The sequence below is a fragment of the Balaenoptera acutorostrata genome, chromosome 7 (genome assembly GCF_949987535.1).
Source record: "Balaenoptera acutorostrata chromosome 7, mBalAcu1.1, whole genome shotgun sequence".
Taxonomy (NCBI): Eukaryota; Metazoa; Chordata; class Mammalia; order Artiodactyla; family Balaenopteridae; genus Balaenoptera; species Balaenoptera acutorostrata.
Window position 1 is genome coordinate 77,727,765 of NC_080070.1, and position 23,092 is coordinate 77,750,856.

General features: G+C 40.2%; 1 protein-coding gene across 4 annotated transcripts in view; it reads right to left on the minus strand.

Moving 5' to 3' along the window:
- Window positions 1–23,092, minus strand: part of IGF2BP3 (insulin like growth factor 2 mRNA binding protein 3) — a 150,301-nt gene that overhangs the window by 92,076 nt on the left and 35,133 nt on the right. For all 4 annotated transcript variants that reach the window (XR_009008853.1, XM_007170312.2, XM_057550085.1 and 1 more), the window contains exon 3: window positions 18,214–18,262. Coding sequence is in view for 3 of the 4 variants with exons in the window: in XM_007170312.2 (XP_007170374.2) it covers window positions 18,214–18,262 (49 nt within the window). In the remaining variant the exon portion in view is untranslated. The remainder of the gene's footprint in view (window positions 1–18,213; window positions 18,263–23,092) is intronic.

Below are 23,092 nucleotides of genomic sequence, written 5' to 3' on the forward strand. Positions count from 1 at the left end.
AGCTTCCACCTTAAAAAACTAGCAAAAGGAAGCACAAAATAAACCCAAAACAAGCAGAATAAATAAAATACTGAAGAGCAAAATCAATGAAAAGAAAGAAAGAAGGTAAAGATCAATGAAACCAAATGCTGTTTCTTTGGAGGAAAATAAATAAAAAAATAAAATGGATAAACCTCTGGCCAGACTGACAAAGATGATGAGAGAGAAAAAAAGAGAGAGCGAGAGAGAGAGCGAGAGATCACAAATTACCAATATCAGGAACAAAGGAGATAACACTATAGACCCCAAAGTCAATTAAAACATAATGAGGGAATACTGCAAAACTTTATGCACCTCTATTCAACAACTTGGATGAAATGAACCAATTTTTCAGAAACTACGAAATCACCAAAACTACGCAAGATAAAATAGCCAAAAAAGCCCTGTAACTATTTTAAAAGACTGAATTTGAGCTAAAAAAAAAATAAGTCTTCTGAGGAAGAAATCTCTATGCTCAGGTGGTTTCACTGGCAAATGCTATCAAACATTTAAAGAAATAACACCTACTCAGCACAACCTCTTCCAGAACACATAAGCAAGCACTTCACAAGACAGTTTGAGGCTGTATTACCCTGATAACAAAGTCAAAGACAATACAAAAAAGTAAAACTACAAACAAATATCCCTAATCAAGAGAAATACAGTAAGTCGTCAACCAAAAAGTGAGCAAACTGAATCAAGGAATATGTTCAAAGAATAAAACGCCACAACCAAGTGGAATTTATCACACGAATGTAAGATTGGTTCAATATTTGAAGAACAATGTAATCCATTGTAGTAACAGCCTAAAACAAATGTATGATCATATCAATTTATGCAGAAAAAGCATTTGACACAAACCAACATTCACTCATTATAAAGATGGTCAGCAAACTAGGAATATAAAGAATATCTTCAACCACATAAAGGGCATCTACAAAAACCCTACAGCTAACATTTTACTTAAAGGTCAAAGACTGGATGTTTTCTCACAAAGGGTAAGAAAAAGGCAACCATGTCTACTCTCATTCAAAGAACTCGGCAGTGTAACAAGGCAAGAAAAGGAAACAAAAGGCATATAGATTAGAAAAGAAGTGAAACTATGCCAACTTGCAATGACATGATTGTCTAAGTAGAAAATTTCACACAATCTATTAAGAAAACAAACTTTTAGGGAAATTCCCTGGCGGTCCAGGGGTTAGGACTCAGAGCTTTCACTTCCAGGCCCCGGGTTCAATCCCTGCTCAGGAAACTAAAGTCCCAAGCCTTGCAGAGCAGCCAACAAAATATAACAAAACATTTTTTTTAAAAACTTTTAGAACTAATTAGTTTAGCATCAATGTAAATATACTTAACACTGCTGAACAATATGCTTTAAAATGGTTAGTATGGTGAATTTTATGTGTACTTTACAGTTTAAAATAAAAAATCATTTATAACAGCAGGCCCCCCAATTTAAATACATAGGTATGAATCTCACAAAACACATGTAGGACTTGTTGACTTCCAGCAGAATTTCTAGAACCAAAAACTGGTTCTAAAATATATATGGAAAGGCAAAGTAACTAGAACAGCTATAACAATTTGAAAAAGAATAAGGTTAGAAGAATAACACTACCCAATTTTAAGACTTACTATTTAAAGCCACAGCTGCCAAGAAAGTATAGTATTGACAAAGGGATAGACATATAAATCAATGGAGCAGAATAGAATCCAGAAATATTCACACAAACATGGCCAAATGATTTGTGACAAAAATGCAAAGGCAATTCAATGGAGAAAGGACAGTCTTTTCAACACACTGTGTTGGATTAACTAGACATCGACATGCAAAAAAATGTGTCTGCCTAAGCCTCACACATTATACAAAAATTAATACAAAATGCATCATAGGTCTAAACGTAAAACGTAAGGCTAGGGACCTTCCCTGGTGGCGCAGTGGTTAAGAATCCGCCTGCCAATGCAGGGGACACGGGTTCGAGCCCTGGTCCGGGAAGATCCCACATGCCGTGGAGCAACTAAGCCCGTGCGTCACAACTACTGAGCCTGTGCTCTAGAGCCCGTGAGCCCCAACTACTGAGCCCGCACGCCTAGAGCCCGTGCTCTGCAACAAGAGAAGCTACCACAACGAGAAGCCCACACACCGCAATGAAGAGTAGCCCCTTCTGGCCACACCTAGGGAAAGCCCACGTGCAGCAACAATGACCCAATGCAGCCAAAAATAAATAAATAAATAAATAAATAAATTTAGATTTTAAAAAAAAAAAAAACAAAAGGCTATAAAACTTCACAACTGGAGAAAACGTTCATAGGCTAGATTTAAGTATAGAGTTTTTAGACAACACACCAAAAGTACTATACAAAAAGGGGGGATGGTCGAAGTAAATAAATTGGACTTCATTAAAGTTTAAAACTTTTGTTCTGATAAAGAAAATGATAAGGGAATGGGAAGAATTACTGATCAGGAGAAAATATCTGCAAATCACATAGTTGACTAAGGACTTGTATCCATGACAGATGAAGAACTCTCAAAACCCAATAATAAGAACACAACCTAATTAAGTAGCAAAAGAGGTAACCAGACATTTCAAAGAGAATATGCAGAAGATAATTAGTACATGAAAAAATGCTCAACATCATTAGCCATTACAGAAATGTAAATAAAACCAAAATGAGATACCACTACACACCTATTAGAGTAGCTAAAATAAAAAACATCAACAATACCAAATGCTGGTGATGAGGCTGACCATCTGCATCACTGAAAAGTTACTGGTGGAATATATACACTACCAAACGTAAAATAGATAGCTAGTGGGAAGCAGCCGCATAGCACAGGGAGATCAGCTCGGTGCTTTGTGACCACCTAGAGGGGTGGGACAGGGAGGGTGGGAGGGAGGGAGACGCAAGAGGGAAGAGATATGGGAACATACGTATATATACAACTGATTCACTTTGTTATAAAGCAGAAACTAACACACCATTGTAAAGCAATTATACTCCAATAAAGATGTTAAAAAAAAAAAATTACTGGTGGGAATGTAAAAATGGTACAGCCACTTTGGAGATGAGTTTGTCAGTTTCTTATAAAGTTAAACATATTTATCATATGACATACACCAACTCTATTTGTTGGCGGGGGCAGGTGGATATGACTCCACAAGGTTGTCATGGGGGTGTTTTTTTTGGTGCAATAGGATTACCCTATATCCTGACTGCGATGGCAGAACACAAATATATACATGTTAAAACTCAAAGAAATTTCTACCGCCAAAAAAGTCCATTTTCAAGCATATTTAATTCCATACTTTTTTTTATAATAAGCTAGTTGGCAGGAAGCCATCAAGAACATGATAGACACCATTGTAAAGCAATTATACTCCAATAAAGATGTTTAAAAAAAAAAAACATGATAGAGTCATAAAGAAAAACAAGACTAACATCTTCCTCACCCTGTAACCCAAGTCTCTATAACATACTGTACTGTCTGAATCCTGAAGACTCCCTTTTTCTAGGACGAACAAACCAGGGGCCCCCAGTTTATCTGAATGGCATGCCACTTCCAATGGATTTCAATACTCATTTATTTTGAAGGATGTTAAGAGAGATTTCCTATCTAGTAGTTTACCTGTACCTGACAGAGTATTGTAAGCTTTCCTGACCATCAATCTTTTTTTTTTTTTAATAACTTTATTTATTTATCTTTGACTGCGTTGGGTCTTCGTTGCTGCGTGCGGCTTTCTCTAGTTGCGGCGAGACGGGGCTACTCTTCACTGCGGTGCACACGCGTCACATTGTGGTGGCTTCTCTTGTTGCAGAGCATGGGCTCTAGGCGTGTGGGCTCAGTAGTTGTGGCTCGTGGGTTCTAGAGCACAGGCTCAGTAGTTGTGGCACACGGGCTTAGCTGCTCCACGGCATGTGAGATCTTCCCCAACCAGGGCTCGAACCCGTGTCCCCTGCATTGGCAGGCGGATTCTTAACCACTGCGCCACCAGGGAAGTCCCTGACCATCAATCTTAAAGCTTCTTCTTTAAAATCAGGCTTATTTCCCTCCATTTTCTTCTTGGACTCAGTAACTTATCCCTATTTTGGTTATCAAATGAGCCCTATATTCATCCCTAAAATACACTCAATCTTAGTTTCCAATCAAAGTATTTAAGTTAAATCCCCTTAAAGAGAAGGAAAAGGGTCTCAATGATGAAAACAGAGCTCCTGTGAAGAAGGTAAAAAAATAAAAGTTACCTACAAACCTATCACACCACTGTTAGTGTTTCGACTTTTGCCCTTCTGGGCTTGTCCTTTTATGTGTGTTCTTAAACGGTTTATATGAGTAAATTAAACATTCTTAATTTTTTCAGTATTCTGAAATAGTTGACTCATTTTCTCCTTCGACTGAAGTTTTCACTATTGTTTTTGTTTGTTCGTTTGTTTTTTGTTTCTTTATTTTTTTGGCCACACCGTGCAGCTTGTGGGATCTTAATTCCCTGACCAGGGATTGAACCCAGGCCACCACAGTTAAGTGCCGAGTCCTAACCACTGGACCGCCAGGGAATTCCCTTCACTATTGTTTAAAGAAGAAACCCTCACTGTGGAGGGGGGGGGTGGGGGGGAGAGACACAAATGTCCCATTAAATTAAAGGTTAACTCTCACACCTCATTTTGATATCCACTGAGTTTGATCCACTATTGTACACATCACAGTGTTAATAGAATAAAACTCACATTTGATTCAGTTCAACTGCTGTCTAATAGGCGTCACAAGAAGTCAAAACTTCAGTGTGGGACTCGGAGTTTTGTTTTGTTTAAATGTACTTCTGTGCTTTCAAAAACAGGAAGAAAAAAAAGTTGAGGAAGAGAGAAAAGGGAAGCATATAGGAGGACAAGAAGCACCATGCCGTTTCCCCCATACTTTGCCCTATGCATCTCTTCCATTTGGCTATTCCTGACTTGGATCCTTCATAATAAACTGGTAACAGTAGCAAGAGGTAGGAGCAAGAAGCAGAGGTAGAGAGGAGAGGGAGAGCCCAAAGTACTGTGTAGGACACAAGGGTGATTTTTAACCTTATTCCTAAATCATCTTTGATCCCACCAGAGTTTTTGTTTTTTGTTTGGGGTTTTTTTTTTTTTTTTCTTGGCCTCCTTTATCAACTTGTCCTACTTGGTAGTCTACTTGGTTTATAAATGCCTTCTTCTAAATTACCTGAATGCCCTTCTAGAATAAAGTGTATGATTACAATTCGACTTGTTATTCTACCACTCATTCTTCGAAAAGTTTTATGCCAAGTGATGCCAGGCACTGAGGATAAGATAAGTCTCCTGTGGCATAAGAAACACATATTTGGTCTTTGCCCCTGGTTCCTGACACAGAGCTCCTAAATCCCATAGAGTTTCCTGGATGATAAGAGTGACAGGAGTGTCTTTTATTCTGACGAGGCAACTCTCAGTGGGCCCCTAGATAGCTTCAGGATGAAGGTCTGGTCGTCAGAAAGACTAAGGCATGATTGGAGGTTTGGAACTTACATCCTCACTTCTCCACTTCTGGAGAAGAAGAGAGGGGCTGGAGACTGAGTTAATCACTAATAGCCAGTGATTTAAACGATCACACAGAAGTACGGAAGTCTCCATAGAAACCTAAAAAGACTGGGTTCGGAGAGCTTCTGGGCTGGTGAATATGTGGCAATGTGGGGAGAACGGGAAACGTGGAGAGAGCACGGAAGCTCCACGCCCCTTTCCCGTACCTTACCCTATGCATCTCTTCCACTTGGCTGTTCCCGAGTTGTACCCTTTATAGTAAATTATAGTGGTAGTAAGTAAGGCACTTTTCCTGAGTTCTGTGAGCCATTCTAGTGAATTATCAAAGGGGAGTGGGGGCATCGTGGGACCCTCCATCCAGACTTACAGTCAGCCAGGCACAAGCGTGAGGAGCCTTGGCATCCCACTGCACCTGGCACCTGAGATGAGGGCAGTCCTGCGAGACGGAACCCTTAACCTGTGGCGTCTGACACTAAATCCCATAGTTAGCATCAGAACTGAACTGAATTGTAGGACACCTAGTTGTTGTTGGAGGGTCGGAGAAGTGGTATTGGAGAAGACACCATGTATCTGATATCAGAAACGCTGTCAATGAAAATGACAAAGGTCCTCTCTCTCTCGATGTTCTCCATCAAGCCAACAAGGCTCTTACTTCACACTTAGGTTACCATTTTGCACAGAAAAGAACAAGGGTAAGTATTTTTAAGGCTCTTGAGAGTTTAAAACAAAGATCTATTGGATCCTGTGCAGAAAAAAGATTTAAAGTTTAAAAATGTTCTAAGTTTTTAAAAAGTCACTTTGTTTGCCTGTTTGGCCATGGAGCATTGAAGTTTGGATAACTATTACATTATCTCCCACCCCCTAGTAGTTAACTTCTTTTCCTCTCAGTCTTTATTCATGGGATCGCACTTATTCCTAATCGCCAATCTAAACAGAAAGAGATTGGTGCTTTGTGACTATCTAGATGGGTGGCATGGGGTGGGAGAGAGGTCCAAGAGGGAGGGGATATAGGTATACATACAGCTGATTCACTTCATTGTACAGCAGAAACTAACACAACATTGTAAAGCAATTATACTCCAATTAAAAAAAAAAAAAAGAGGAAGAGACACAGGGATGTGTGCACACAGAGGATAGGCCATGTGAGGACACAGTGACAAGGCAGTCACCTGAAAGCCAAAGAGAAAGGCAAGAAACCAATCCTGTTGACACCTTGATCTTGGACTTCCAGACTCCAGAACTGTGAGAGAATAAGCTTCTCTTGTTTAAGTCAAAAAAAAAAAAAAAAAAAAGCCAGAAACAGAGATTTACCAATTATTTCTTCTTTAATCTCCCATGACTTCAAGTGAATACTGCTGAAACCAGAAACCTCTTTTTTTTATGACCTTTCCTATTTACAACCATAAGTAATCTGTTTGTGGTTGTGGATAGTTTAATGTAATTCAGACAGAAAGGACCAATTGTTTTCATTTGAAGAGTTACAGGACTCATTTGCAGATTATGAAATGGAAAGGGCAATTTCACAACTTGGCACTAACACAGAATCTTAAAATTAGTGCTCAGGCACCTCTCAAGATGATTTTAAAGCTTGAGAACACACAACAGTAGCCCTCCATGGCCACCCTTCCATAGGCTGCTTGTGCCTACAGGCTGTTTTTCCCATTTACCACTGGTGAGATGCTTTAACTGGTTGACGTACGACTGACTCCTCTACAGGGTGGTGGCCATGGGTACAGGAAAGCGCACCAAAGGCAGCATGGGGTGGGGGTGGGGGGACCTTAAGGACACCGGGTGTCCTGTGGCCAGAGAGCAAATGAATGAAGGGAGGAGAATGAAGGATAACCTCAAGGCTAAGCCCACATGACCTAAGTCATATTAAATTTCACAGAGAAAGCAAAGCGATGATTCAAGAGGGAAAAAAAAAATCGGTTTTAGACAGCTTAAATTCAATGCGTATTCAAGTGAATGTTTGCTTCCAAGTAGAAAGCAAAAACAAAAACAGTAGGAACAAATGGAACTTCTAAGACAGGAAAAACAAAGAGTGCACAGAAATGTTCACATTTAAGAATGGAGAAGCACATGTTGGAGAATAATACACAAGAGTAACCATGACTAAAACCTGCAGGGAAAGGAACTGAGGGCATAAATGCTGCCAAGAAAATGAACAACCGGGACTTCCCTGGTGGTCCAGACTCTGCGCTCCCAGTGCAGGGGGCCCAGGTTCAATCCCTGGTCAGGGAACTAGATCCCGCATGCCGCAACTAAAAGATCCCGCACACAGCAACGAAGATCCCGCCTGCCACAACTAAGACGTGGCGCAGCCAATTAATTAATGGATTAATTAATATTTTTAAAAAAGAAAGAAAATGAACAACCAAGGAAATGCCAACACATGTGGTCCCAAGAGGAGCATGATCACACTGTGATCTCTAAATACCATTTCCCAAGAAAGCAGGCCTTTTGAAGAAAGGGCCGATTCCACTCCTTGAAACAGGAAATATACATGACAAACCTGGAATTTCTTAAACCAACAATCAAGGAAGCTATGAACTACTGAGGAAGCATCAAAAGGACAGGCCTCTCAGGATAGGATAATTTCAGTATCAATAAGAATGATTCCAGGGACTTCCCTGGTGGCGCAGTGGTTGAGAATCTGCCTGCCAATGCAGGGGACATGGGTTCGAGCCCTGGTCCGGGAAGATCCCACATGCCGCGGAGCAACTAAGCCCGTGCGCCACAACTACTGAGCCTGTGCTCTAAAGCCTGCGTGCCACAACTACTGAGCCCATGTGCCACAACTACTGAAGCCCGTGAGCCTAGAGCCCGTGCTCCACAACAAGAGAAGCCACCGCAATGAGAAGCCCATGCACTGCAACGAAGAGTAGCCCCACTTGCTGCAACTAGAGAAAGCCCGCGTGCAGCAACGAAGACCCAACGTGGCCAAAAATAAATGAATAATTAGTTAATTTAAAAAAGAATGATTCCAGTAATTCTGAAATCCAAGTATGTTTAAACTCATGGGCTCATAGTTACACAAAAACTCACTGATTTAAAAACAAAAACAACTCACTGGTTACCCTTGTAGGATGCCAAGGCACCCAATATTTATAAGGTAGTAAATAAGTGGAAAGAATCAAGTATTTTTCCTATCTCTCCTACACAAACTGTACTTCAGTAGAGTACTTCAATAGCTAGCAAGGACAAGTTCCTCTTTACAAACGCATTCCAACTAATACATGAAGAAATTGTAGAATTAGAGTATGACCATCCTGCAGCCACACGATGATGAATCTAAGCAATGATCAATGGCATTTCATAACCCAAAGACAGACATTATGTACCTCCTGATGTAAGAATACATCACCACCTATTACTTTGTCTTGTGCAAACAAACCAAAAGTGAACTTGAGTCTAATCCAAGTCCCACAAGGGTCAGAGGAACATGGTAAGTCACCACACATGGATGTAGTTCAGCAAAGTAAGAATGTGGAACATTCTGCAGAATAAACCAACTTCAACAAATACATTACACACACCCCTCACAAAAAAAAAAAAAAAAAGAAAAGACGTACCTATTGATTAAATGTCTTGAAAAAGATCTTATTTGGATCCTGACTCAAATAATTTTTTTAAAAAAGATAATCAAGGAAATATGAATGATTAGATTTGATATGTGAGAGTTACTATTCATTTAATACATGAATTTTTTAAAGAGACTGTTATGGGTTGAACTGTGTCTTCCCCAAAATTCATAGGACGGAGTCTTAATTCCTAGTACCACAGCTCGACTGTATTTGGAGACAGGGTCTTTACAGAGGTAGTCAAGGTCATTAGGGTGGTCCCTAATCCAGTAGGGCTGGTGTCCTTATAAAAAAGAGAAATTTGGACACAGACACACACAGCAACAACACCGCGTGAAGGGTGGATTTACACTGTCGCAAACCAAGGAACTACCCGAAGAGAGAGAGGCCTCAAACAAATCCTTCTCTCACAGCCCTCAGCAGGAACCAAATGTGCTGACATCTTGATATCAGACTTCTAGCCTCCAGAACTGTGAGATAAAGTTTGTTGTTTAAGCCACCCAGTTTGTGGTGTTTTGTTCAGCAGCCCTAGCAAACTAATTTGGAGACATTTAACTTTTAGAGATGCATTCAGTATTTACTGAATTAAGTGATGTAATGTCTAGGATGTACTTTATGTACAACAGTCTGGGAAAGGATGAAGAGGTTAGAGTTATTAAAAAAAAAGAGAGACTGGCTATATATTGATAATGGCTGAAACTGAGTGTCGTTATATTAGCCTTTCTTTTTGTTTATGTTTGATATTTTTCATAATAAAAAGCTTAAATAAAGGGCATGGAGATCTTTGAGGTGACCATCCCAGAAGAACTATGAGGCACAGGACACAAGTCCAGGCATTGAGTGCAAGGGCGTGGTAAACACGGGGAGAGAGCAGATTAGGACCAGAAATGCGTGCCTCGTACAACCACTCATCTAGGGGTCACAGGGAAACACTGGTATTCCCCAAACACCTTACACCAGCTCATCTCTCACGAGGCAAAGCCTGGCCCATCCCAGAGCGACGATGCATGAAGAACTCTACCGTCCTCGGTTCTCTAAATGGAACAGTTAACCAATAACTTCCCCAAATAATCTGTCCAAGCCCATTCATCACTCATAACCACATATTTCCTCCAGACCTAGGGAGGATCCAGTTTCTACTGGGTTCACTGTCCAGCCTTCAGGGGCGTGGTGAAAGCAAATAAATGATGATAATTTTAAGAAATAGAAACTTACCTTTCAGGGGAAGTGTTCTGTTTGAGTAACCTGATTAAGAGCAGAAACTCTACCACTTTCCAGCTGCATGACCCTGGGCAAGTTACTTCACCTCTCTGACCTCAGCTGCCTCATCTGTAAAATGGGGACATGGGACTGTGGTGAAGATTAAAACAAGTTAATTCAGCACCCGGCACATTAGTGCTCAGTAAGAGTCAGCTATTTATTGGCCAGTGCTCAGAGTCAGGCCATGGAGAAGAAAGATCACCTATCAGCGTCAACAGTCTCATACTTGTTGTATAAGTTCCTTCAAAATTACTTGAGGGCTTCCCTGGTGGCGCAGTGGTTGAGAATCTGCCTGCCAATGCAGGAGACACGGGTTCAAAGCCTGGTCTGGGAAGATCCCACATGCCGCGGAGCAACTAGGCCCGTGAGCCACAACTACTGAGCCTGTGCGTCTGGAGCCTGTGCTCCGCAACAAGAGAGGCCGCTATAGTGAGAGGCCCGCGCACCGCGATGAAGAGCGGCCCCCACTTGCCGCAACTAGAGAAAGCCCTCGCACAGAAACGAAGACCCAACACAGCCAAAAATAAATGAATAAATAAATAAATAAAATTTAAAAAAAATTACTTGATAGGGCTTCCCTGGTGGCGCAGTGGTTGAGAATCTGCCTGCCAATGCAGGGGACATGGGTTCGAGCCCTGGTATGGGAAGATCCCACATGCCGCGGAGCAACTAGGCCCGTGAGCCACAACTACTGAGCCTGCGCGTCTGGAGCCTGTGCTCCGCCAACAAGAGAGGCCGCGACAGGGAAAGGCCCGCGCACCGCGATGAAGAGTGGCCCCCGCTCGCCACAACTAGGGAAAGCCCTCGCACAGAAACGAAGACCCAACACAGCCAAAAATAAATAAATAAATAAATAAATTTATTTTAAAAAAAGTTACTTGATCGAGATCAACTACTTCTAACAACTGTTCATACTCAAATTCACTGAAGCCATGGTGATTTTCAAACCAGTCCAACAAAACCTCTTCTTTCGGATTCCTGGACCCAATTCCAAAGTGTGGAGGGGGGCAGTTCCCACACCACCAATAAACAGCTCTCAGATACTAGATGCGCGTCCTACAATTCAACTGATTTCTGACACTATCTACCTGGAGATAGAATCTGATTCCACAGGTTAAGGGTTCAGTCCTGTAAGACTGCCCTCCACCCTTCAGAAGCCAATTGCAAGCCCAGGTTGTCACTTGTACTTCAGACCAAACAACTATAGACAGGAGGTTCCAACAACCCCTCCTTGGGTTTGATTAATTTCCTAGAGCAGCTCAAAGAGCTCACAGAAACATTTTACTTACTGGATCACCAGGATATAGTTTAGGAACAGCCGGATGGAAGAGGTGCCTAGGGCAAGGTGTGAGGGAAGGGTGTGCAGCTTCCATGCTCTCTCCAGTGCACCATTCAAATCCCCACACTTCACCACTTTCCCCACATGTTCACCAACTAGGAAGCTCTCTAAACCCAGTCCTTTAGGGTTTTTATGAGGCTTCAATACATAGGTATGATTGATTAATCATTCACATTGGCAACTAATTCAACCTCCAGCCCCCTCTCCCCTCCCCCGGAGGTGGAGGTGGGTGACAGCACACTGTGACTCAAAGTTCTAACCCTCTAATCACCTGGTCAGTGGCTCTCACCCTTAAGTGGTTTCCAAAAGTCGTATCATTAACGTAACGAAAGACACCTTCATCACTCTCACCACTTACGAAATTCCAAGGGTTTTAAGGAGCTCTGGGTCAGAAGCGGACCAAGAGCAAATATATATTTTTATTATAAACCACAATATCACACCTGCACCCAAGGGATTCCCCGGGGGCCAAAGAGGGAACCAGCAGGCAAGGTTCTGTGCCACCTTTGAATAACTCTAACTTTATCTATATTCACATACCAGGTTTCTGCCATACCATCTCCTCCGAAGAAAAGAGAGAACTTTGAAAATCACCAACCCAAAACAGTGTTTTTCTGCTACTACATTACAACTCCAAGATGTCTGCTGCAAAAGGCAACCTTTAAGGGACTTCCCTGGTGACGCAGTGGTTAAGAATCCGCCTGCCAATGCAGGGGACATGGGTTCAAGCCCTGGTCCGAGAAGATCCCATGCACCGCGGAGCAACTAAGCCCATGTGCCACAACTACTGAGCCCGCGTGCCTAGAGCCCGTGCTCTGCAACAAGAGAAGCCACCGAAACGAGAAGCCCGTGCACCACAACGAAAAGTAGCCCTTGCTCGCCACAATTAGAGAAAGCCCACACTCAGCAGTGAAGACCCAATGCAGCCAAAAATAAATAAATTAAATTAAATTAAAAAAAAAATAAGTACCAGCCTCATCTCACAAGGTGTCCTGTTACGGTGTATTTTTCATTACAGTCTGAAACACAGGCATCTCTCTAAAGCTTTAGCCCTTCCGCCAGAGAGTGGATGTGACTCGCTTGAGTGTAATTTACAGGGAGGTTCAGCCTCATCCCACTACATCTTACCACTCATGCCACACTCCCCACCCCCAAACTTCAGGGAAAAAACTTCACCATGAAAGAAGCCAAGGCTTTCTAACATTCCTTATGCCCTAGAAGTCAACTTTCTCCAAACTGGTTTCTAGGGGGTGGGTTCAAACTAACAAGCCAAAGTGTTTCAATAAAGAAAGTGTTCTGTTAGGGCAATCCTATGGCCCAACAGAAAAAGCCTTTTAAGATTTCCTACAAGATGTACTTACTTTCAAAAATTGCCTCAAGCTTGCACAGAACAACCAAAAAGAACTTTGAAAGAGAAATCATTAAGATAACTCTGCTGAGAAAAAAAAGCAAAGAATATTTTACATTGCAATGTTCGACTTGTAGTTTTGGGCTTTCATTTTCAGCATACTGGTTACTTGCTTTCCATGTCAAGAACCAGAGACCAACCCCCTGGTATGTCAGAAGCCTGAATGCAATTTGAGGATGCTTTAGTTATGAAGAGCCCCCCTTTACTCCCCTATGTTTAGGCCAGGAGACAGCTTCCACTTCCTTTACTCAATCACACCAGACAACACATGTGGCAGAAAAATGGATCTTACAGTGTGGAAACCTCTTCAGAGTTACTTCCCAAGATATTCATCTTCTCACCTCAATTAAGTCCAGGAAAAATCTGATATCCAGGCCAACATACATTCTGCATTTTCCAGCAAGTTGTAATTTTAAATTATGCATTCCCCATAAGTATTTGTCAGATCATATATTCAAAACTTTGCCTCAGAAAATACAGTCACTCCAGGCATGGGCAGTCAGGGCCTTATGATGCAAACCACTAACTCAGTAGCTCACTCTGTTTTGCCAGACACTAACCTCTGAGGAAGCATCATTCTACTTTCAATACCTGACCCCCAAATGAGAACCTAACTTGCCCTTTACTCTAGACCCTTCATTTACATAATTAATGGGTGTTACATTTCCCTTCCAGGAGGGTATTCCCTTTTAACATTCTATGAGTGCTAATAACTTTGATTGGAGAGCAGTATTAAGATGATAAGATTAGGAAAAACTCTCTTTGAGAAGTCCTTTCCTAAGGCCTTGGCAATTTATTTTTTAAATGAAGAAAGACACCCCTTAAATTCAGAAAATGGGGCCAATTTAAGACACTGAGTAAGGCAAAAGAAAAAGGATTCTTCTCAAAGGTGTTTAAAGTCAAGTGTTCTGGGGCTCTATTCCTTCCTCACCTCTTTGTCGTTTGCCCAGGATGTTCCCTCAAACCCTTATCACACACGTTTACATCCCTTAGGGCATCTGAGGATACAGATCTGTCCAACATCAGGACTATTTATAGAGGAGCCCTTCCAGTTCTGGTCACACCACAGATCTATTCTTCAAGTACCTCAGGCAAGAGGATTGGAGGGGGAGTAGAAACAGTTTCTTCTATTTCCCTTCTACATTCCACCTATTTGGGGGAAAAAACAAACCTACCTAATTCTCCAGCAGCAGGTCCTTCCAAAAGTTAGTTTCCCCATATCTTTATCTGCCAAAACACTTAAGCAGTGAAACATTTAGCCAGTCCAGAACACTTGAGTGCACTTTACCATCAACCAAAACTAATTGACTAGAAATCATTTAAGCCCCACATGACACACAAAGCATGCATGATGTGGTATTCCAAGAACTTGAGAGGAATCCCCGTGTGTCATTCAGCAGGATCTAGTGGTAAAAAGGTAATGTAAATAAGAAATAGAAACATAAAATAAAGTATCACAGTGGTATAAAGATAATCAACAATCCAGTTACAGACCTTATAAAACACCTCATAGCACTGTTATCCCATGGTGTTTCTGCCATGGTCCCAGATTCTGTCATTTCTTTGATGACCTCACAGAAAATGGCTTAGAAGAGGGCTGGCAGAACAGGGGAGGAATTTTCACTTCTGGGATAGAACTTCGACTGGAAATTAAGCTCTCAGTGCCAAATACACCTTCCAACTCTGTGATGCTGGGGCTGGGACTCTGCCCTATTATCGCACCTTTGCCAGCCATTCCCTGGTGGTTTCTGCTGACAGAATGCACAAGAGGGGGACTGGAGAGCAGGAGCGGAGATGACACATGTTCCTTCCCATTTATCAGCTGTTCCTATCAGCATCATCCTAACAGCCATGGGTTTCGGACTCTAGCTGCTCTGGGCATTCCCAGAACCAGCTTCATCACTTCCCTTCTTCCCCCATCAGAGGCACCAGCCACAGCCAGGAAGCATCCGTTGCTTACTCTCAGCTACTCAGAGCCCTCCCTTCAAGCTTCTAGGATCTGATAACCTCACCCTGTTCCCCTGACCCCTTTTGTCCCCACTCAGCCTCAGGGTGGGAGCTGCTATAGTCACTATCTGTGGATTCCATCTTTGCTGATTCAGCCCTCTAGCACCTGTGTAGTTCTCCACATTTAAATTCCCCCTGGTATAATACCTGTTTTTTTGTGTGTGCTATAGGCTGCATCTGAGTTAAGCACAAGAACTTTAAGTTGGGAGGAAATGCATTTGCTGTTCATATCATAGCTAAAATGTAGGGTGCACGTATATGTACCAAGCATTTTTTAAGGGCTTGAGCATGCATAATCCTATTAACGCCCATAGCAACCCAAGCAAGTGGCTATTATCATCCCCATGTTAGAAAGGAGGAAAATGAGGCTTCAAGAATTTTAAAGACTGGTTCAGAGATCACATATCTAGTAAGCAGTGGAGCTGGGATGTAATTCCAAGTCTGACACCAAAAGCCTCCTGCAAAAAACTCTAAGGCTTTTCTAGATACTCCATGCTACTCCTAAGGACTGTTTACACGGTTCACAAATAACTTAGTGCAGGTGTATGCTTGCTTTTTTGTTATTCTCATAGGTCTTATTCTGTAACAGTCCCCTTCCTTTTTAATATGCCATCACTTTACTAAACAATGTCATTTGTCCTGTGGAATGTCCCATATTCTGGAATTGGCTAGGTGTTTCTTCATGGCATCATTTCATTTGTGCCTCTACCTTCTATACTTCTTATAAACTCAAAGTCAGATTGAAATTGAATCCAGTCAAAACTCTATTTTTTTTTGACAAGAATATTTCATCTATGTTGCTATGTATTTCCTACTGCGTCAAATCAGGAGGCACGTAATGTCTGGTCATTACATTTTCAGTGATTCTAAGGTTAATTAGTGGATTCAAAGTCTAATTTTTCCATTATAAAGGGAGTCCAGACATATAATTGCAAAATTATCACCTTCTATAAGGCTTTGGCACGAGACAACCAGCAGGCTCAGTGTGTACAAATAAAATGTTACACAAAGTGACTCCTCAAAAAGGAAATAACAGATGGTGGTCATTCAAGTCTTCAAGGAAAGGAAATATCCAAATAGTTCATCCTACTCCTAACAAGCCCTCAATAGTTTTTGTTAATCAGTATTTCAAACCATCCTTTAAATTGTAAAGGGGTCAAAGGTCAAGAGTTTCAAAGTCTAGTTCCACGCTTCTTTAAATTCAGTATCTGTTCTTGCTTAATTCTTTGAACCCTGTGGGCCCGTATTTGCCCATTTGAAAATGGAGATAATGTCACCAACTTCACCTTACCTCAAAGGACTATGGGGGAGGGTAAAATGAAATTTAAAAAAAAAAGTTAGATGTGGCAAATAAAGACTTATTCTCATAGATTAAATTTTACCCAGAATAAGGAAGAATGCAATGAACTAAAATCTTGAGAAGCCACCAAAACTAGAATCAACAATGCTCAAGAAGCCACTGCAATCTAAATTTGAAGAGATACTATGAATGAATTATAAGGAAACTACCACTTGCCTATAGCTGATATGCTAGTACACTAATAATTCACTTACTTAAAATTGGCTGCCACCATTTGACTCTTTCACTGAAAGCTACATTACACTAGATATAGTTCCCAAATAGAAAATCATATTTAACATAGCCCATGTTAAAATGAAGGGATTAATTAACATGCACACGCTACTATAAATAAATAACAAGGACCTACTGTAGAGCACAGGGAATTATATTCAATATCTTCTAATAACCCATAATGGAAAAGAATCTGAAAAAGAATGTATGTATATATTGGGTTGGCCAAAAAATTCATTCAGGTTTTCCCCTAAGAGGTTATGGAAAAACCAGAATGAACTTTTTGGCCAACCCAATATATATATGTGTATATATATGTATATAAAATTGAATCACTTTGCTGTACACCTGAAACTAACACAACATTGTAAATCAACTATACTCCAATTAAAAAAAAAACAAATAAAAAAGGGGATTAAACCAGTAATCTTGATACCATGACACTTGATTCAGGGACTCATCCTCCAAGATACTGAATTTCCTAAACAAATGTGAAACTAAAACAAGAAAATGCATTGTTTAATCTAATGTCACTGTTTCTATCTACAAAAGTATACCTTTTATACATTATATAACTTGAAAAATATTCAACATAGACCAAAGAACCAAGTCCTGCAAAGATTAAATTCAATAACATTGTTCTGAAAATAAATGTGCTGTAAAATATTCTGAGCATAAGTGATTTGTTACCAACTGGGACCTTGGAGAATCAGACCTCAGGCCAGCTTTCCTAAACTCACCACCAAAGAAACCTTTTAACCTTTCTTTGCATTTTGATGAAGATTCTGGTTTAGTGACTCTTCAAATGTCATTTCAGAACACTAATGTGAAACACACAAAGCTAGTTACTCTTGATTTTTATATTAAAAATACATAAAAGCTGAGCAGTTTTCCCTGCATCACCTTCTCCAAACTAGCTTTTAAGAATTTTCAGGTCCATCATCTGGAAGAGTCAACAGACATTTCCTTTTATCTTTTCAACTACTGGGGTCTCAAATTCTCACCATGACATCATCAACATGGTTTGGAAATTGCTGACACAGGCTATTCAATTGTGCTAAAAGGTTTGTGTTTAAATACAATTACTACAGTGCCACCATGTGAGCAAAAGAAAGCATAGTAACATTTTAAAATAAAGCATAAATAGCAGTATTTGCTCTCTAAAAAATTGCCAAGGAGGGAACTTCATATTTAAATACAATTAGCAAAACTCATCAGACAGATCTCAAACAAGATTCTGTGGGATGTGATTGAATGAGCAAGTTTACCCAGTTACCCCAGAACTTATTTCAACTTTAAGTATCTCAAAGAGCAGATTGTTTTCAAAGGTATAGTATACTCTTACAAAGAAAAGCCCAATGCAAGACACAGACCATAAAAGAGAAGAACCATGTGTGTTCTAGCACATCCAAGAGTTGGAAGGAGAAAAACCTTCGGAAAAACTACCAATAGGCTTAGATACTAAAATCTTAGTTTTAAATATAGAAATTCTTACCTCCCACTGTAAATGAGGCGGGATATTTCGTATCTGAAGTTTCCGAATCCTGCAGAAGAATTAAAATGTTTTTTAAAAGAAAAAAAAAAAAAGTAAAAGCAGAAGATATTAATAGCCAACATGGATGCTTAGAAACTACTTAAAATACTTTATATTAATTACAAACTAATATATAATAAGAAAAGGCAGCCCAAGAAGGAAAAAGGAGAGAAAAGTTATCACAATATGCATACTGAGACCATTTGGAAATCTAGCATCATTGGATTGTTATGGCTTATTCTAAAAGCCACTAAAATTGGCAGATACATTGTTTGAAAAACATTTCATCTGATGACTATATTCTAAGTTCAAACCCTTTAGCCTCAAAGTAAGCATCCCAGAACACAAACAAAGCCTTAGTCCAGATGTTCTTAATCTGAGATCACAGCCAAGGGGTCCATGGACAGAATTCAAGGAACTTGGATAGGAGGGGTGGGGTATGGGGGAAATCACATGTTTATTTTCACTATCCCCTAACTGAAATTTAGCACCACCTTCAATTATGGATGTTGGCATCAAACAACAGTAGAATTATATGACTTGTACTTTTGACATTAAAATAAATCAGATATTTTCATATCACTTACGTTGTTGCAGATCTTTAAATATCATGTATAATCACTACTGTGAAAGTTAGCTGCGTTGCTAGAACTTTTCCTTATTATGTTAAGAAACACATGCTACTACGAGCTTTAACATTATTCTAACTGTATTTCAAAATAATTTCCTTTATAATCCCATGTGTTTTATTTTATGCACTTAAAAATACCTTAAGAGGTCCATACTTTTCAGGCTGCCAAAGGAGTCCATGGCACAAAAAACATTAAAAATCCCCTACCTTAGTTCGAATGCCTACACATATACCTATACATATGTTATGTATATAAAACACAATATGTATTTTATATAATAATAAAATCTATTGTAATATACATGCCTCTTCTACCCCCTCCTCAATACCATCAGAGGGAGAGAGCAGAAGAAGAGAGGGAGGGTAGAAGGAAGGAAGGAAGGAACATGAATTATGTGAGACTGTACTAGGGATACCACATACCAGTCACACTCTTAGAGGGAAAGGAATTTACAGTCAACTAGCTATTTTAAAAAAAGAGAGAGACCAGCAATTGGGCATGACATCTCAAGTGAAATAATTTTTTAACTTCTAGATCTATAGTTAATTTCCTTTTCTGGGTCAAACGATCCACTTTTAAGTACCACAGCAAAACACCAGCTGGGACTACATTCACAGCCTACTCCTTTGTCTCCTCCCATTCACCCCAAAGCTTAAGAACAAATAAATGCCACAGACACTGCCTATCCCTTATGGAACTCTAAAGAACATGTAGATTAACAAACTCAGGTACATCCTGTTTATAATGATAAAATAGACGATGAAGGAAAAATCATTTTTACATTATTTTTATGAGACAGTGAAACAAAGCACAATCACCAAGGGCAATATATCAAAGAGATAGTGACAGAATGCCAATTTAATAAAAAATTTTCAAACACCACATAGTCTTAGAATTTACACATGTTATTCTGGGATTTGTTTCAAAAATAACTCATGTGCTAAAAAAAAAAAACTCATGTGCTAATAATTGTTAAAGCTGCAGGATGTGTACTGTATCTCTGCTTTTGTGTAAGTTTTATATTTTTCTATAAAAGCCTTAAAAAATATACCCTAATAAAAACATTCCTAAAACATAGACTTCAAATCTGCCATGTATTGCTTTAGCTAGCAGAAAAGTTACTCACACTGTGTAAATACTTACCCTGGGTAACCAAGGAAGTAAGAATTATTTACTATACATTCCAAGTACTAATCTGTCTTAATCAAGCATCTGACACAGTAATAAATTACAGCACAATGTTAAGAAACTAAGTATTCATCTCTACTGGACTCATTTTTCTGGGTATATATTATTACCAAAAAATTTTCCCAAAAGCACACACAGAAGTGTACATAGAGAGTTATGGTCACCTAGCAGGTAATTATTCATTATTAAAACAACAAATACCTACTTCACAGGGTTCCCAAGAACTTCTTTAAATAGGATACTATTTTTTGCACATTAGAAGTAATCCATTAGCCATGTTTTCCCCACACATTCTTCAAAATGTACATCCGATACCCATTTACTTATTAGAAGTTACTCCAGAATAATTATTTCCCTTAAATGGCTTGTCCCTTTTCCATTATCTGATTCTCTCGTGTTTCATTTTAGACAAATAGCAGGATTATTTTCATACAGTTAGTGTTTTGACATCTAGCAGTGTTCTTTCCCACTTACCCAGTAACTGATCTTAAACTCTGCAGTTTCACCTCTAGCTCCTCACCCTATGGTCCACTCATCACTACAAGAGCCAAAAGGCCCAGCATTAAAAAAGTCCAAGCAAAGGCATGAATTCTCATCTAGTACATAAACACAAACCTCTGACCCGGAAGGTACTTGAGAAAAACGACCCCACTCAGCTGTACTAATCAAGTTGGCTATACACAGTTAAAACTCTAACACCTGGACTTCCCTGATGGCGCAGTGGTTAAGAATCCGCCTGCCAATGCAGGGGACACGGGTTTGATCCTTGGTCCAGGAAGATCTCACATGCTTCGGAGCAACTAAGCCCACGCACCACAACTCTGAAGCCCGAGCCCCTAGAGCCCTTCTTCCGCAACAAGAGAAGCCACCGCAATGAGAAGCCCGCGCACTGCAATGAAGAGTAGCCCCTGCTCGCCACAACTAGAGAAAGCCCGCATGCAGCAACGAAGACCCAACACAGCCAAAAATAAATTAATTAATTAAAAAAAAACACTATCACCTGTTTTCTTAGCGCCCATCTCCCATCTGAGCTTTTAGAAATAGGTTATATTTGGGTTTGATGCTAAATACTTAGGAGTCAAGAAAATGGATACTGTTTTCCAGTGTGATTACCCACTCATTAGAGTTCAATTTAATTATCAGCAAAGTAAGTTGTGTTTCACCTCCTCCTAAAACACACTTAGGTAGTAACAAGGATTTGTTACGTAGTAACAAAGTAACAAGGATCACACCCTGTAACAGCAGGGACTCGTTAGGCTGTCTTGTTCACTGTTGCATTCAGAGTCTGGAACAGTGTTTGGCACCTGAGAAGCACACAATTGATAGTTAAATTAACATTTGTTATAACATAGAGGGGGGAAAAAAAACACAAGACTCATGGATCCATCATCCAGAAACTAACATGATTTTATTACAGCTCATGGGGGAGTGCAAAGAACAATAGCCACACTGAAGTTTGAGAACAAAAACAGGAAAATACCGATTTAATCTCTTGTGCTATTTTAAAACTTCCACACAATCTACTTATAAGTTAATCATATAGAATTTAAGGGTTTTCCCCCAACAGGGAAAAATGAGGTAAAGTTTAAGGTCTCATTTAACCTTTAAAAAATGCTTACTGTGCTTGAAATAGTTGCAATAAAATTCAGTACTTTTTTTAAAAATTTTATTTATTTATTTATTTATGGCTGTGTTGGATCTTCGTTTCTGTGCGAGGGCTTTCTCCTGTTGCAGCAAGTGGGGGCCACTCTTCATCGCGGTGCGCGGGCCTCTCACTATCGCGGTCTCTCTTGTTGCGGAGCACAGGCTCCAGACGTGCAGGCTGAGCAATTGTGGCTCACGGGCCTAGTCGCTCCGCGGCATGTGGGATCTTCCCAGACCAGGGCTCGAACCCGTGTCTCCTGCATTGGCAGGCAGATTCTCAACCACTGCGCCACCAGGGAAGCCCTTTTTTTTTGGGGGGGGGGCTGCTGCACTGGGTCTTCGTTGCTGTGCACAGGCTTTCTCTAGGTGCAGCGAGCAGGGGTTACTCTTCATTGCGGTGCGTGGGCTTCTCATTGCAGTGGCTTCTCTTGTTACGGAGCACGGGCTCTAGGTGCATGGGCTTCAGTAGAAGCAGCACTCGGGCTCAGTAATTGTGGCTTGCGGGCTCAGTAGTTGTGGCACACCGGCTCAGTTGCTCCGAGGCATGTAGGATCCTCCCAAACCAGGGACTGAACCCGTGTCCCCAGCACTGGCAGGCAGATTCTTAACCACTGTGCCATCAGGGAAGTCCCTCATTATTTATTAAAAGCTGGTTTAATTACAGGATAAAAAGCCAATAAAGCTCATGTAAACTCCTAAGGGCATCTTCAAAAATTTTAGTAATAAATGGAACTGATTTAAATTGATTTTATGGAAGTTTTCAAATTGACACCAAACCAGAAAAATCATATCAACCTCCATATGCCTGTATCAGTTACCAAGTATGATCACCTGATCTTGTTTATCTACACTCACACCTGTACCAACAAGTCCCACTTACATGGCCTGTCATACTACAGTACATCGGTAAATACTGACAAAAGGACCTTTTTTGTTTAAAATTAACTATATCACCATTATTGCTTCTAAAAGTGATTAACAAAAATTCCTTGAGAACAAATACCCACACTCTGTTTATTTCCAATTGCTTAATAACTATCTTTTTACAGTTGGTCTGTTCATATCAAGATCCCAACAATATGCCCACACGTGTAGAGTCAACATCTCTTAGCTCTCTTGGATATAAGAGTTCCCCTTCACTCTGTTTTCTTGCTATTTATTTGGAGGTCCAGGTAATAAATCCTGTGCAATTACTCATTTTGGGTTTTCCCCACTGCATCCTCTTTGTGTCATTTTAAATAATTGTTTGCTATGTTGAATTTGATATACAATGATGTGTAATATCTTTACATTACAAAGCATAAGACATATATGAACCCACCTCACCAAATCAGAACAAGACAATTGAAGCTACCATGCTCTTCCCTCACCCTAAT